This window comes from Falco punctatus, assembly GCF_963210335.1.
Source record: "Falco punctatus genome assembly, chromosome: 5".
NCBI classification, from domain to species: domain Eukaryota; kingdom Metazoa; phylum Chordata; class Aves; order Falconiformes; family Falconidae; genus Falco; species Falco punctatus.
This window is the reverse complement of record NC_137584.1, coordinates 7,782,573-7,799,932: the sequence shown is the minus strand read 5'-3', so window position 1 is coordinate 7,799,932 and position 17,360 is coordinate 7,782,573. Positions and strand designations below refer to the sequence as shown.

General features: G+C 39.1%; 1 protein-coding gene across 1 annotated transcript in view; it reads right to left on the bottom strand.

Annotated features, from left to right (window-relative positions):
- Positions 1–17,360, bottom strand: part of ME1 (malic enzyme 1) — a 187,657-nt gene that overhangs the window by 27,699 nt on the left and 142,598 nt on the right. The window contains exons 7-9 of the mRNA XM_080389484.1: positions 12,631–12,740; positions 2,870–2,967; positions 1,007–1,120 (exon numbers count right to left, since the gene is read on the bottom strand). Coding sequence (XP_080245610.1) covers positions 1,007–1,120; positions 2,870–2,967; positions 12,631–12,740 — 322 coding nt within the window. The remainder of the gene's footprint in view (positions 1–1,006; positions 1,121–2,869; positions 2,968–12,630; positions 12,741–17,360) is intronic.

Below are 17,360 nucleotides of genomic sequence, written 5' to 3'. Positions count from 1 at the left end.
TTTTATAGTAGCAAATACCAGCATTCTTCTGTACCTGATCAGGCTACTTTTGTGCTTTCTGGCATGGGATGTCCAAGATGACCTCAGTAATACTCTCCCATTTCAATATCTATGATCTTAGCATTTTCCCTTTAACAGTACAAGTGAAAGGTGTTGTGATGCTGTTCAATAAACCAACACTGATTCTGACTGCAGAATGCATGCTCCTGATGCAAATGTGTGTGAAATACAAAAGAACTTAAATATTAGACAGCTAAAGAACACTGTGCATAAGTACAGTACCAACAAAGACCATAAACACCGCTAATCAACAGGAAAAGTGAAAAAGTAAGGCCAACTGTTCTCTCCACCATTTCTTTAAAGTAGCTCACAAACTATTAAATACATAACCACCTTTTAAAACATACCAGTTTCTTTATTCTGGCGCATAGAAATCATATGTTTCTTTATTTTGGCACATGGAAGGAATGAGGTAAGGGTGACTGCTGAAGCCTCTCAGCAGATTCAAATTCTGACCAGTGTCGATAGCACTGCAGACCACAACATCTGCAACATGAGCTATATCACTGTGCATAGAAGATATTTCATGCCACATATCTCAGTGCTTGCAGAAGGATGACATGCTTGCGATCCTAATAATGTATCTATACATCTTTGTGCAAGACTGTACTAACAAATAATCGTCACGTTAACACAGGAAATACTAAACCCACAAGCTGAACATTTATTTCCTTACATGTTTTTTCATGAACTGCAGAAAGATACCCTTCATTATGTGTTCATCCCTAACAGAAATAGAGCAGGAACTCCAAGCGTAATAACGCGCCCCCTGCCCCCAGCAACATGGGAGTCTGTCATTCATTTAATACACATTAGAAAAGAAAAACAGCTTGCTATGTCAGGAGAGATAAATTGTAGTTGCTTTCTCAGAAAATACCTTCTTGCCTTTATCTACACACTGCAAATAACTATCATGACATTTAAAAGAATGAGAAAATTGCATTACCTTTACTATTAATCCCTTGGAGTCAACCATCCATATCCTTTTGATAGCTGCATCTTTAGATATCCCTTCCTTTTCCATAGCCATAACAATAAGGTTTGCTATCCCCAGCGCAGCCTGAAGGAAAGAGAAGAAAAGTAGCATATAAAACCAAAAATGAAAGAAAACCCCTGCTTATTTCTTTCCTTTACCCACTATTTTAGGAAAATTTCTTGATTTTATTTAAAAGTGGATTTTTTTTTCTTAAAGTAAACTCTAACGAACTGTTGCTACCATTTGGTAATTAGAAACTATAATGTAGCTAAATAATATAGACAAATCTTAAATCATATAGATCAAGTCATAGCATAGATAAAACTTAAGATAGCATTTACAGTGTGGAGAGCATTATAAATGTTTAAACTCTAATGAAAAATGCTAACACTGACATTTATTCCATGTAATAATCTCAGAATATATTAAACATTTTTTCTTCTGTGAAATATTTTGTTCATTAGGGTTTTTTGGTAATTTAAACTACAGGAAATCACACTCTGCATACCAGAAAGTAAGATGCAATCCTAAAAGATTTTTTGCTGTTATCTTTTTCTAAAATGTCCATCAAGAAGGTAAGTCTCCTTTTACCTACTGTTCATGTGTCTTGTAAGTCTAAACTTGGCTGTGCTCCCAGTGAAAGCAGGGGCAAGAAAAATTCACTTATCAATATTTTGCTGAAACATGTATCATTCTTACTGGATTTTGTAATATTTCATCCAACAGATCAAATGTCATACAGATTTAAAAACAGGCAACAAAATGAGCCAACAGACCACTCAGTATTTCTCAGTACCAACTCACATGCATATTTATGGGGTCGATTCTGTTTCATGTTCTTTTTCAGTTTCAACAAGAATCAAATGAGATTCCACTTCTTTAGTTAACAAATAAAGTTTTATTAAGAATGAGTTCCCATGGCAGGGATGATATCTACCAATTAGATGCCTTTGCAGCAACAGGCACACTGACAATACTAATGAAAAAAAAACAAAAAACGTTGGACTCCATGGATTCATCTGCCTGTTGAACATGGAGCAAAACCAGGGGAAGGAACTTCAGAGAGACAGACAGTCTTTATGTACAAAGCCATTGACGTGACAGACATGGATGCAAGTTCTTCTGAAAACTACAGACCTGATCTCAGTACCAAATACTGAATCAAATTAAAGATATTTGGACCACACAAAGCTGGATTAGTATTTTGCGCCTACTGGGATGTTTAGTGAACATGAATATTTTTCAGAAGCCTGCATGGGGCTGTAGACTTCATAAAAGAGATGACAGCTAGCCACACTGTAGGTAATTACAACCTTCACTTGTGTGTCAGTGGCTTAGAAAATCACACTGAAAAATTGGTATAAAAAAATAACGTGCACAAAAGTCTTCGGAAATTGATCAGCTCAACATGCAGAATACTGAAAAACTATATTTAATGACAGGAAAAATGAAAGGAGCACTACTTCTTACTAAATAACACTGACCCTGATAAATACATTTTATTTCATTTCTCTTTGGTGGCTTGATACATTTCCCCATCTTTTCAAAAAATTTGGTTTGTTTATATTGACAGCAATTAAGTAATTTATAAGAGCTAAAACCTTAAGTTTTGATAAGAGAACAGAGCTCTGCAAAATGTCTTATGAAAAAGGCTTGACCAGATGATCAGAGATTTTTTTGTAAGTTTACATTTTAATTAAGAACCAACTTTCAGCAGGTGTTAGTGATCATTCTACTTATTTAATCTTCTTGTTAACTGGGTATATGTAACTTGATTAAATATTAAGAAAAATCTTCATAGTACAGTTTTTCCTGATGTATAAGAACACATACCTCTCCAGCTCCCTGGAACAACACTGTGTGATCTGATAACCTGTTCTTGGTGATACGCAGAGCTGCAAGAAGACCTGCAACAGCCACAGATGCAGTTCCTGAAATAAAAAAAAAAAAAACATGAATATATTTGGTTATTCTGGAAATAATTACAAAACATTGTATTTTAAATAATTCCACAGCATCTTTCACCTAAAAGATACAAGTATTTATGGCAGTAACAAAAAGTTCAGTGCAGTTATTCTACTTTATTCTTATGTAAGTTAAATGCAACTGGGGTTATCTTCAGAGTAACATTAAGTAAAATATGATTGATCGATTCTACTGGATGGCCATAATGGGTGGGACATTTGAACTGTTAAAAAAAATTTTGGTTCTGACCTTTTCAGAAGGAAAAGGTGTGAGAGCCCAGACAGAAGTATTTTGAAGGACTCCAGATACTGAAAATTAAAATACTGGTCTAATTTGTTGAATAGATATACTTCAAATACAGTAAAATACAAGAGTAAAATAAAACTTTATTTCTCATGGGGATGTTGTCAGAGTAGAAGAGCAAACTGTGAACATTTACAGAGAGGCTAAGCTAGCTAAAAGAGTAAGTCCAGCTTATTTAAGACACCAACTACCCTACTGCGTCTGAAAGCCCTCAGGACTCAAGTTCACTGTGAAATGGGTTCCAGCATACTAGCACCTAAAACACTGGAAGTACCTTTTAACTCTGTCTTTCAGTTATGCCACAGTGGGGGAAAAGGCAGGGGGGTTGGAACCAGATGATCTTTAAGGTCCTTTGCAACCCAAACCACTCTATGATCCTATGATTTAGTTTTATGATTTAGCCTGTGGAGGCCTTTCTTCTCCAAATCAGAACCACAAAGATTAAGATACTTGTCTGCCTTTGAATGGAAAGATTTTGGTCCTCATCAGGAGAAACACCTATAAATAAAAAGTAGAGCAAAAGAGGGATCTCAAGCAGGCGTCTAACTCAAACCTGTTCCCAATGGCAGGATCAACCATACATCTGTGATTTCTGGCAGACCTTTGCCTAACTTGTTCCTACCATCTTCTTTTGAACACTCCTATGATCTCCTCAGCAAGCTATTCCAGCACTTCAATATATTTTTTGTAGAAAACTTAAAATCTAAATGTTTTTTGGGTTTTTTCCGTCTTCTGTTTTGGCCTCTTATTTCCTACCACTGGAAAACCTGTTCTTTTCCCTTTGCAACAAGATGTATATTATCTACATCTTGTTATAATGTCATACCGATACAGATTAAAAAACAAGCAACAAAATGAGCCAACAGACCACTCAGTATTTCTGAGTACCAACTCATGCATATTTATGGGGTTGATTCTGTTTCGTGTTCTTTTTCAGTTTCAACAAGAATCAAATGAGATTCCACTTCTTTAGTTAACAAATAAAGTTTTATTAAGAATGAGTTCCCATGGCAGGGGTGATATCTACCATTAGACGCCTTTGCAGCAACAGGCACACTGACAATACTAATGAAAAAAAAAACCATGTTAGACTGTGGATTCATCTGCCTGTTGAACATGGAGCAAAACCAGGGGAAGGAACTTCAGAGAGTTAATGGTGGCTGATGATGTCCAGCCTGCTTTTTCTTATGTGAAACAATCCCATATCTTCCACTTTTTTTCAGAAAGTCATGTTTTCTAAAACACTTAGCACTTATTTCTCTCCTCTGGACTTTATCCATTTGTTTCTTAACTTTCTTGAATTGCAGCACCCAAATCTATACACAACACTGCAGCTTAATCATTAGCACTGCTGAGTCTAGCTGTCAGCTTCTGTCAGGCTGAAGTATTTAGTGACCAGGGCCCGATATCTGGCTCTTCTGATCCAAAGACCAGTTAACTCCTCCCCAGAAAAGCCTACTGGAGGGGGAAGGCCTTCTTCCATGGATTACTGACTTCAGGTAACAAGCTTGTATTTTTCACGAATGATCATTGTCACTAAAGCCCAGGCACAAGGTGGACCGAAAAAAGACAGTCAAGAGTCCTTATTCCTGCAAGGAACTTGGATCCACTAAATACCAGGGGAAAAAAACTAAGAAAGTGCATCAGTTTTCAACAAGTTCACAGAACCCATAAAGACATCCTGTGGATGGGAATATGGAAGTGTGGCAGATTATGCCAGTAGAAAATTTGTGCTCCATGTGTCTTACTAGAGGAGATTCCCAAGAACCAATAGCAGGCAGCACTGGTTTCATCAGGACTGAAAAAACTGTTTCAGCCACTAACAATTAGGTACTGAAAGCGGAAAAATGGGTTTCGACATTCAACAGTCTTTGAAGATTAATGATGACTATTTGATTCAGAGAGAGTTGAACAACAGGGAGAAAAAAACAGGCCCTAAGATGTCCCCCTTGTTCAGTTCTGGAAGTAAGAACCAAATTCTTCCTTCTCCAGGCAGCAGCTGCCATTGACTAACCCAAGGAAACCAAAGATGAAGCCATAAATGATTTTGAGAAACCCACAAGAACTTGCAGGAAGGACATCTGCTGCTCCCGTTCCTGATCACCGCAGCCCTAACTGCAACTGTCTACAAGCCACCCAGTGGCTCTTGAGAGGAGATTCCACATTGCTACTACTTTTTCCTTCAGAAAAAGTGTGAAATAGGTACGGCCGGCCCCCCGAAAGACTTGACCCAGACTATGCACATCGGACATTTGCCCTCAACATGCAGCTCCCCTGAAGGATGTACTTTTGCTATTCACAAAGTCCACTTTCATAAGCCAGGCAAAATTTAAAGCTGAGGTAACAGTAATCATTACAATAACCTCAAGGACATGCTCAAAATAGGTATTTAGATTGCAGGTACACAGACCATTAATTTTCACATACATGTAGCTAAGGAACTAAAAGAATGGAAATAGTAAGCAGCCTGGTACTGGGTAAACCTCTCCTTAAAAGACATCATTTTGGTCTTGAAGGCTGGGCTTGAAACTGTGGTTTATAGGTAGGATCATCTGAATTTCATGAATAGTCACTTTTAAAAAAATAAATAGTAAACCTTAGTAAAATTTAAAAACACATATTAGAGTTAGAAGGCCCCTTAGAAAGTCACTTTTTGAGGTAAGTCTACCCGAACAGTTCAAACACGTGTCTTTAGAACTAAAAAGTTTGTTACGTGCTTTTGATTATGACTTTTCCTTTCAATCACCAGAAATACAGGCCACCTTGTTCTCAGCTCACTTAATGTTTGGACCATACAAATTTGTCATTTTTAGTTATTTAGTCATTTTTATGACTTGTTCTGAGAGGTGAGACCATCTGCTCTCTTCTCCCTCATTACTAAATAAAAAAAATCTAAAAAATGGTTCCTCTCCAACACAGCTTTGGGAACAACAACCGCTGGGCTGAGACACTTCCACCCCACAGCATCCAAGAGCTAGCTTGTTTCTTTCCCAGATGCAATTAAGTCTTCCTCTGGCAAGTGCCAAACTGGCAAAGGCCAAAAATGGCAAAAGAGAGAAGTCAGACTGCGCTCTCCGTTTCCCTTGGTACTCTACCAAACGCTCCTCATAACCAGCAATAAAAAAATCCCATCCTCTCGTTGGATGCCAAATTCTTTCTTCTATTTTATATTACGCAGCTGTGCTTGCAGGGGAGGAGGAAGCCTACATGGCTCATTCCTAAGACCATCCAGCTGGTCTGAAAAAGAAAGCTGAGCTGGAGCACTGTAAGGTCCTGCTTCTAGTCGTTGAAGACAGAAGTTGTGGCCACCGCAGCACCCTGTCCTCATCAAAGGACTTCTCAAAGAGCCAGGAAAGCTGCTCTTCAAGCTGCTTTCTGGCAAGAGAGATAAAATGAAACACCGTAAACTTATAACGGGTGGGAATGGTGGGATCCTGCTTATCTTCGTGGCTGATGTACTGTTGCTAAGCTTGTTAGCCAGAAAAATGGACTACAATTAAGTATTACCAGTTGGGATATCTTTACTAATTCTATTACAATACTGTCTTCTGTTTTAAGGAAAAAGAAAAGAGATACATTGAATGTCAGTAACATTTTGTATTGATTATTTACACAGGATGTGAGTTATCACTACCTGTATGCTCATTATAAGGGTAATTCATAACAAAGGTTATGATAGCAATATATAAAGGCTTAAATAACACATTCCTCACGAATCACAATTTGCACAGAAGAACTGCTCTAAAAATGGTATTTTAAAAAACCTCCACATCAGTTTTATTCAGCCATTTGACTCTAAAAAGCATAATAACTCAGTTTATTAGATTACTGAACCCACTATCACTGCTGCTGGCAGTGGCTGTCATCACTCCTCGTCAGCAGCTTCCCTTATTCCTTCCTATTGAAAGGGGGGCACCGGCAGTGTGAATAGCAGATCTGTTTAACCGGAACTGCTCTGACTAACAGCATGACCTTAAATTTCACCCTGAATACTGACTTGCGTTTTTGAAAAGAATCAAAATGCAATTCACATCCGTCTGCCAAAGCCTAACCACTTCTTACGGACATTACGAAGCAGAAACAGAAGTTCGCTGCTTTTCTGACTGTCATCACTATAGGAAGGAGAGAAATGGCTTCGCTTCCCTCTCCCACAGAGCACAGGTTAAATCCCTTGTGTGCAGAATAAGATAAGACATTGTTCACAGATACGATTTTGAAAACCGATTCCATTTCCCCCAAATTTCTACAAGAATAACAATGGCAAGTTTAACAACGGATAATTTCTAAAGTGGTGTCAACTGCTATGGCAGCAAACACTTCGTTATAGTTTTCCAGGAAGGTGAGCCATGTCTTGTAAAAATATGGTAGATGTAAAATTTCAAAGGACACTATTCTTTATCAAGTCTTTGCTTTCTGTCCAAGATTCTTTAGCCTTACTTGTTACTGTAAACTGCACAAGTGAGCATGAATATGTCAAAGGAAATCCTAGAGAACACGGCCTTTTGGGGTTGGCACATTATAAATGCTTTGGAGCACAGAGTCTTCTTTCAGCAGATGCCACAATTAATGAAAAAAGGGAGAAAAAAGCCTCAAAACACGAGGAATAAGAACTTCATTTTTATTGGATGTAGCTTAATTTAAATTAGCAAGAAATGGCTTAGGGCACCGAAGCATTTGTCCATTATTTAAAGTTTTAAAAACTAAAAATTTGTAATCAAGTATGAATAGTTCCTTTATGTCATTTTCCCTACCTCATCTTAACATGCTAGAAAACAAGAAAGGGAGAGGAATTTCTGCAGCACATCCTAAAGTCTGAAGTATTCATTCTGGACTAAAAGTTTAGGAAGTGTTAAAAATAAAATCCATATTTCTCAATACACAGCATAATAGAAATCACATGTTGACACAGCCAGCCTGCCAAATAACACCGCATAGAGTGCCAGGATCAAAATAAATCCATTCCCCTCTCCTATACTTAGTGGCGATACAAGGTGAGCGTAAAGACCATCTCTAAAAGGTGTAATCCTGGTTGCCAGTGAGGCCAGTGCTGTGGCTGTGGGCAGTTCAATAGCACTGGCTTTTTTTCTCCTGGCCGGGAACTGGCTTTTCAAAGCTCTGCACGTGCACTGCCCTGCTCTGCAGCTGCAGCAGGCAGGCAGTGCAGAGGGGGAAAGGCTCCGGTGAAGGAGAACTGGAGCCCTGCTAAAAGAGCAACCCTTCGGTGTATTTGGAAAGGGATACGGAGCCCCTGAAGCGCGCGCAGGGTGGCTGAGGCTCAGAGGTCATCTGATGCAACCAACCCCCCTGCTCAAGCTGGGCCACCTGGAGCTGGTTGCCCAGGAACGTGGAGAGAACGGATTTCTTTTTTTAACCCATAAATACACATACTTGTATAGATACCTGGAAAATATGCAAAAGCTCCAGGGGGGAATTTACTTGAAAGCATACTGACTTCAATGTAAATTTACCGCTGAGTAAGAGAGGTGATATCCTCAATGTACTGCAAAAAACATGTACTTCACATAACCCTACAGTATATGTCACAATAGAATTTTTCTTATTACTTTATTTTTAAAATCCCAGTGTCTGTTCACCTGGAAGCAAATGTCACTCCGTATTATGAAAGAAGTTTTCTACAGTTTGCACATAGTATCAGAATTTGAGATATATGATATCAACATATGAGCCATTACATGTCATTCAACTTTGCATTTTCCAAATTCTTGGTCAGAGAAAGAATTGGAAGCCCCGTGCCCATCACAACCACAACAACAAACCGCAAACCTTCTTTACGACTTGACTTCAAGAATGGAATTTCCAGGTACCAAATGTATCATTTCCAATGTCAATGTTAAAAATAATTAAATCTTGAAAAGCAGAATGCTTTTGACAGATAAATTCTGATTTCTGGGAACTGTGCTGACTTAACATTAAATTGGTTATAACATAACTTCCAGGTATAATTTTCCTAATTATTCAAATGGCAGCCTGCTGAACATTTAGCATATATTTTAAATCAAACCACGCAAGTAAGATGGAATAATAATCATCTTAAATTATGTGTGCTCTATATTTTTATTTTAGGTCTGTTTCTTTTCATAAAATTTTGATGCAATTAAACAGTACAGCTGTTAAAATCTAATGACATCTAAGGTCATGATGGATACCAAAGTTAATTTCAATCCAATGCAATCTCTCCATGTAAATATTTTTGTTGGCATAAAATACAGGCTTTGTCTCCATAATGGGTGAAAGCATTGCAACTGCGGGCACAGTGAAATAAGAACTATTACACTAGAACAGGGGTCCTCAAACTACGGCCCGCGGGCCGGGTACGGCCCCCCAGGGTCCTCAATCCGGCCCCCGGTATTTACAGACCCCCCCGCCAGGGGTTGGGGGGGAACCAAGCAGCCGCAGATGGCCTGCTGCCACTTCATCCGCGCCGGCCCCCTGGTTAAAAAGTTTGAGGACCCCTGCACCAGAATAAAAACAGTATTATACTGCATAGAGAAACACTTATTTTGTGTGGATTGGGTTATGCTGCAGAAGTTTGTCAGTTGAGACAATTTTGAAGTACAGGTGTGGGGGAAAAAAATCAAACCAATTGAAATAATTGACCTGCATAGAGGCAGCAAGGCTAGAGAAATCTATGCCGCTATTTCAGATTTATCCACGTCAGCAATGACTACAACCAGCTACCACATGATAAGCACTGAGAGACCCACATAAAACAAATGCACGGCTCCCAAGATGCGCAAGCGTGCCTTAAGCCCCTGACTGTACTCAAGCAGTGAAAACATTTTCAGCAGGCACACCAAAACCAAGGTGGGGTGGAAAGGGAGCGGTACAGCACCCTGCTCTGCCCCAGCTGGCTCTGATGAGGGGCAGGCAGGTACGACCAGAGCTGACTCCACCAGAGGACAGAATTTCAGACACTACAATCCTGGACTTGTACCTAGGACTTCTTTAACCGATCGTAAGAGATTTGTTCAATATCCCCGCAGCAGGGAAGGGAACAGGATAGTTTTTCCAAGGGAATTTGCAGCCTCTCAAACTGTGAATTGCAACCCTGCCTCCTTCCAGGGGTCTTCAAGAAGAAAACATCTTCCACCCTGATAAACAGCTTGCTTTGGCAACACAAGCCCCAGTTCTTCTTCTGGCATTGGTCCATTCCCAGGCAGAGGTTGGAGAGAAAAAAACACCCACATCTCATATCTCGAAGAAAATTCCACCCTGTTCTTAGGACTCCTTCTTCCTAAATATATTGGAGATGAGCAAAGCTATCAACCTGATCTAATTCAGGTATTTCTAAATGTTGTGAAGCTTGACATTATGATATTAATTAATATTTCTCCCATAGAGGAAATTATGATTTAAAAAAAACAATTTTGGAAAATGCTCCTTAATAATTAGGGAGAACCAGACAAAAGCATTTGTTTTGAACCCAAGGCTTTCACTGATATTTATTTCCGAGAATCACATTCTCTATGTTTCACAGAGGGAAAAAAAAAAAAAAAAAACAACAAAGCAGCAAGGTGATTTGTCATCAGAATAAAACTAAAGAAGAATCCAAGGAAAGAATTGAATAATTTTTCCCTAAAGCGACACTATTGTTATTGTGTTTGTAAAAACATATTTGAAAATATAAATATGAAGAAATTCTCATAATTGCAGAGAGAAAAAATTCACCACCCATCCAAAACCCAAGACACTTTCTAGAATGATAAAATAAGAGCAATTTTATTATTCCAATACAGATTTATAGCAGTTGGTAATAATCCTGTTTGCCTTTGTTCCTAATTCCTTGAGTACAGAGAGGGGACATAGAAAAAGTTACAAAGTAAAGGATGTGACCATGCTGTAGCAGGGATGGAGACAAAACTGTTTCCAGAAATTCTTAAATACATCTATAGGTGACCCTTAACGGCCAGCCTTTAGTGGTTTTATAAGATCAGTGTTTTGGCAGACACTTTTTTCCAAATGTTCTGCAATGGTGTTAGGGACATGCCGACGCCCTGCAAATAGGTGCGAGCTAACAGAAGGCAACTGCATTTTCCAAGTTACTACCTGCAAACGGGTATTCAGCTTGCCATATTTTCTTTATCTTTTATAGTGTCTGGCAGGAGTCAGGATTATACATTACAGGTTTTTTAGATCTGAGGTACTTAAAGGTCCTCCTCATTGCATCACTAAGATATATAGGAAGCCTTTTTCTGAATAACTGAAGGCAGTGAAAAAAGACACAAACCCTTCCATGAAACTTATTAAACATTTCTTTCAATTTCATATGGCTAGCCAAATCCCTAAACAGCAGAAAGACGAGGGCTATTTGAATGCACCACTATGTGCCGAGTCCCTGAAATAAGACCTAGGTTCCAAGAATGACTCAAGAATGACTTTCTGGAAAACTCAAGCTCCTAACACTTGGCTTAAAGTGTCACGGCAAACTCCCATTTTTGATCCTGTCACTGCTGAGGACCTCCATCTACCCAAGGACACATGAGGCGGTAAGAGGCAGATGGGTGCCCAGGGCCCTCCTTGGGTACCTCTCTCCAGCAGGTTGTCTGACTTCAGTCTCCTCTCACGGATGGGAGCCTACTGCCCTAGAGAAAGTTATTTTGACATGAAATAAGGCAACCCAAGCAGCAGCATCTGTCACTTCAGCCCTGCCTGTCTTTACTTTCAGGAGGGAAGGGACATGATGCCCATCTAGACTGAACACTGGGGGAATCCCCCTTGCTGACGTTTCCCATCCTAGATCTTTTCCTTTTGCCAGCTGCTACAAATTATTCTGATGGGAAAGTAGAGTCAGGGGGATAATTTCCCTCTAAAATTGAAAGCAGCCCTGAGACTGCAAGGAAAATTAGAAGGATATTTAACCGAGTTGTCAGTTCAAGAACTGAAATACAGACTGACATTTATCAAGCAAGCTCTGCTGCATGGAGGAACAGTGAAGCAGTTGTCACTGAAGTGACATAAAAACTGAGGGAAGTACAGTCCAGGCTTGAGCTTTGACATTTGCCCAACGATCTGAAGTTAATAATTTATATGAGAAAGCCATTCACACACTAAACTATTAAAAAAACCCTGAAGAGTGAACATCTAAACAAAGCATGAAGCATAATGAGAGGGGAGACACTAGGAGCAAACACAGCTCACCAGAAACCCAAGCTGAGGAAACCCAAAGCAAAATGTGACCAGTACTGAACACCTCCAAGCATCACAGGAAAGCTGATACATTTTTCTCCCTCTGGTACATGAATTCAGGCTAATTTTTCTGGCTTGTAAGCATCACAAAAACGAAGAGAAGAGAAGGAGTCTGTTACCTTGAATGTCGTCATTGAAAGTGCAATACTTGTTACGGTACTTGTGCAGGAGGCGGAATGCATTAGCATTAGCAAAATCCTCAAACTGAATGAGGCAGTTCATGCCATACCTGGAAAGACAAAAAATTGTGCATCACATTATAAATAATAAATAATTGTATGTTCAAAAGCTATTCGCGTTTGCAGTCAGATTCTGAATACAAGTATAATATGATTTATGCATCTACTAATATGTTTCTGTCATATTCTGTATCTTTACATTCATATAAATTGTCTAGAAGGCATAATTAGACTACTAATACGCTTTGCTCAGTTCTAAGTTAAGAATAAAAGATCAGGGGAAAAGGCTTTCATCTCTCTGCAGACATCTCAGCCGAAGTCTTCACTGAGCCATCAGCTAGTGAGCAAAAAAATGGGCCCCACAAGGAAGGTAGTGAAAAGGTAACATGCTCAGAACGCGGATTTTATTTTATTGTCATTATGCAGGTCAGCAGCATGCTATCACTCCCAACACTATGCTCGACCATTCTTATTATAAAAGAGGTTTTGATCAGAAACAGGGTTAATCTAGACAAATGTTAAACATGTGAGAGCACTTTAAGGAAGGGAAGTGATAGCTGCAAATGTGAAACACGTTACGCTTGGCTAACATACACTGAAACTTGGGGTATACGCAGAAACACATACACCTACTGTTTAAATGGATTGTCAAAACTGATTTTTTGATATTAATACTGGATATTTCTTAAACAGCACTCTACAAATCAATGTTACCATCCATTCTGATGTTTTCTCATCCTTGTAGCTCGTGAAGCAATTCAAACTGACATTTCCTGTAGTGCTTTGAAATCTCTGTACGCTGTATTTTGAAAATATAGTACACAGTTGCATCAGATGAGCAATTTCTATCATTTAGCTGATATGACTCTTCAGATAGAGGCCAGCTCAACAGCACGGGAAAGTAACTTCTGATGAACCTTGTGGTAACAGTCTCAAAGTTAACGCCAATTGCTACATTTTCTGGACACAATTTACTGTGTTACCTTGCTGCCTCGGGCCCGCTGTGCACCAAGGCTGCACTACCAACACCGAGCCAAAACCAGCATTTTTCTAGCATAGGTAGGTGCCTATGTTGACTTCAATAGGCACAAGGGATCTCAATAATATCTAAAAATTATCAGAGAGGGGAACAAGAGTATTTTTTAAAAAAATAAGGAAACTCCAGACTCCTGGCACTAGACTCATATGCCGGTACCTAACAAGTAAAGAATTGCTCTGGTGTGCCAATAAGGTAACTCCTAAAATGAAAGTTAATAATAAGCTAGATTAATTTAATATTACTACTAAGCATCCTCCAGTCCTTAGATGTATTCCAACAGTACTGCCTCTGGATTCCTTGCTTAACATTCCCATATGGCATTTTCAAATACTTTCTTTAAACAACAACAACAAACCCCCCCACAAAAATCCTAAAAACCATTGAAGACATTTTTAGACAAAAACTCTGTAAAGACTGAATTCAAGCTCACGGCACACTGGCAACTTTAAAAAACCCAACCCATAGCTTGATAACTGTCAGTCTCATAAGGGGGGTGGTGGAAGTAAAACAGGAAAAGTTTAAAATATAAGGTTAGTTCTAAAACTGTCTCTACAAGTTTGGAACTGGAAATACCACATAAACATTATCCCACCCTGGAATAATATTACAAGAAAATTTCTTTAAAACCCAAGTATCTTAAACTGAAATAAACCTAATGACATTTTGCACAGACTAAGGAACCATTTGATTAAGAATTTAAATTAGTATTGCATTAAGGTGTTGCTATGAACACTAGGGTCTAACAAGGCAAGATGTCAACAGCACATGTCCTGTTTGAGGAGGTTTTTCCTTATCTGCTAACAGCACAAATCCAAGAGAGACAGTCAAGCAGTTCCTGCGTCATCCAGAAAACCCACACATACACCTACCGAGCAGTTCAGTATAAATAATCTACTCCAATTTTAATCGAGTTTTACTCTAAACCATACATGTGTTTGGCAACCACATTAAGCAAAGCCATCAATATAAGGAAAAGGACAAAAATTCCTGTAACTAAATTAGTTTCCATGGAAATCACATACTTACAGCCATATTACAATTAGCCAAAACTACTGGGATTCCACTGGCAGGAATGGTAATCCCTGCTGAAAATAAATACATCTTCAGGTTTTATGGAAAAACCTGGACTACTTCAGCAGCATAATGACAGGCAACTGTTTATAAGAGAATTTGGTGGGTCAGTAATTCAGTACAGAAAATTACAATGAAGTTCAAACAAGAAACTGGAGCTACATTTCAATAATTAATTTAAATTTCTAACCTGATTCAGTATCTGACATGAATTTCTGTGATTCCGTAAGTGTCCAGGAGCTGGCAGCTGGATAATAATATCAGACTGATGAGATTAACACTCTGGAATCCTGGAGCTTGGTTAGAAATGTTTCTTGGATGTAATTAATCCAATGTCTGTCTCTTTATTTTACCATATATAACATTCCATTTTCTCATCTGTATTTGATTTTTCTCCATTTACTTACCATTACCTTTGTAGGCATGGATCAAAACTCCCTGTGAAGTATATTAAATCAGTGTCCCTGTAGAAAACACTCATCCTATACTGGGCTCACTATCCATACTAGTACTCTGAGCAAGATCCCATGGCTGTTTAATGAAAATGGAAAAAATGCAGGCAATATAATTCTGGGCCTTCATGATTTTGGTATCATAGCAGGAAAATTTCTAAGCAGCAGCCTTATTCATTGCAAGTGTTATACATGACACCCAGGTAGAAACCTGAGACTTCAGTGCTGCCCGTGACCAGTAGAACCTCATAAGATTTGTGAAGTTTGAGGTCTATGACCTCAAAAGAAATCTAATGAAGTCCAGTCACTGGGTACCCATGACAGACAAGAAAACGACAGTGTTTCTCTGCTTGGGGTATTCCCATTCCCAAACCCACTAACAGATGAAGCAATACAAAATAGTTAATCTCTGGCATTCCAGAAAATCCCCTTGCAATAATGAATTGGCTATGAAGGTGCCACACAGTTCTGGAAGCAGTGACCACACCAAAACAGCCATCAGTCCTTCCATGACTTCCACATCTTATTATCACAATCACTTACAGCATGAAGTTGAGCCCAAACCTAAAATGACGTTCACAGCCAACAACCCAGTTCCACTTTCCTCCCTGCATCACTCCACAATAACCCTCAACCCCTGCTGCGCTCTGATGGGATGGTCTTAGGTTGTGGTTTCTCCACTACACAGGAAAACGGTTTGAATCAACCCTCTTAAAAGCAGAACACGTCCTCTCCGTTTGTAGCTCATACCCTACTCTCACAAATGTTTGGGTTGGAACTGCACCTCTTCATAGGTGGGTATTGCAGACAAAGGACTTCCAGGTGAGAAGGGAACCAAGCACCTTACTGCTTTTCCATCAGCAGTCACCGAACCACGTTGTGCCATCCAAACAACTCTGATTCCAGCAGCTGTGGGCTGCTACACTGCTTTATTCATATTACCTTTCAAACATTATGGAAAAACAAAAGAAAGCATACAGCTATCCTACAATGTTACAATCTTATCATCCACCATCAATACCTTATACAGATTGACCTCACTAAGCTTCTTCAGATGACACAATGACTAATCAGGCACATCCAGAAGCAAGTAACTGAGGTTTGCTACAAACAAAATCATCAGATGTAAAAATACCATGAAATAGTTGTGGTTGACTGTTAGAGGGGGCATGTTAAAAGGAAAAGGCCTGCAGCTGAGTGCCAGCAGCTCCAGGTAGGACAAGATTAGGAGGCCAAGTTACAAGGAACTGTCATGATAGAAAACACTATAAGAGATGTTCCTCTGTATTTCAAAAGCAGCGCACTACATATCGTAATAGTGTGAAATAAGGGTGTCACCCTGTATGCTGCTTACCTAAGTAATTAAACTCGATCATCATATACCTCTAGGAGAATTTCACCTTCCTATTTGAAATGTTAAGGCATACACATTGAAAATGTAATTTAAAATCCTTTTAATTTGAACATGTCACCAACAAAAGAGTCAGGAGCAAGCAGACCTTGCACGCAGTTACAATGCTTACAAATATGGTCACATACAACACATCGCGTCTTATCACTTACTCTAAACAGAGACAACATTGCTCCAGCTATCACTGCTCTTGACTGAGGGATACATAGGGGATAATTGGGGAAATGGAGAAACAACTCACAGGCATGTTCATATTGAAAGGTGGTACAAAGAAACGTAAGAGAGAACCTGTTCAGTGGGGACCAACTGTCTTAACCAGAACACTCGAGGAAACGATGGGGATAATCCTAGACTACCAAAAATATGAAAATGAATGAAAATCAGGAAGACATTCATCTTCAGTGCACAACCATAACAAATGCCCTAGTGAATTCTTAACTATTTTCTCTTTCTGGAAAACACTTTTCTGATAGCAATAGCTTGGCTTGAGTAGCCTGGCTAGGACTGCCAGACCCCTGCAGGCAAGTGTTTTGTAGCTGTAAATTCCTCTCTTCTGCCTGTTGGGGATCTGTCACTGTGGTTGCTTATTAAACATATATAAATCATCCATGGAAAGTGATAATCCAGGTCACTGTTCCTCCCCATAAATCCTGTTTTGTCACCCACATCTTTTTGTGTACTTGGACCTTAGTCTCCT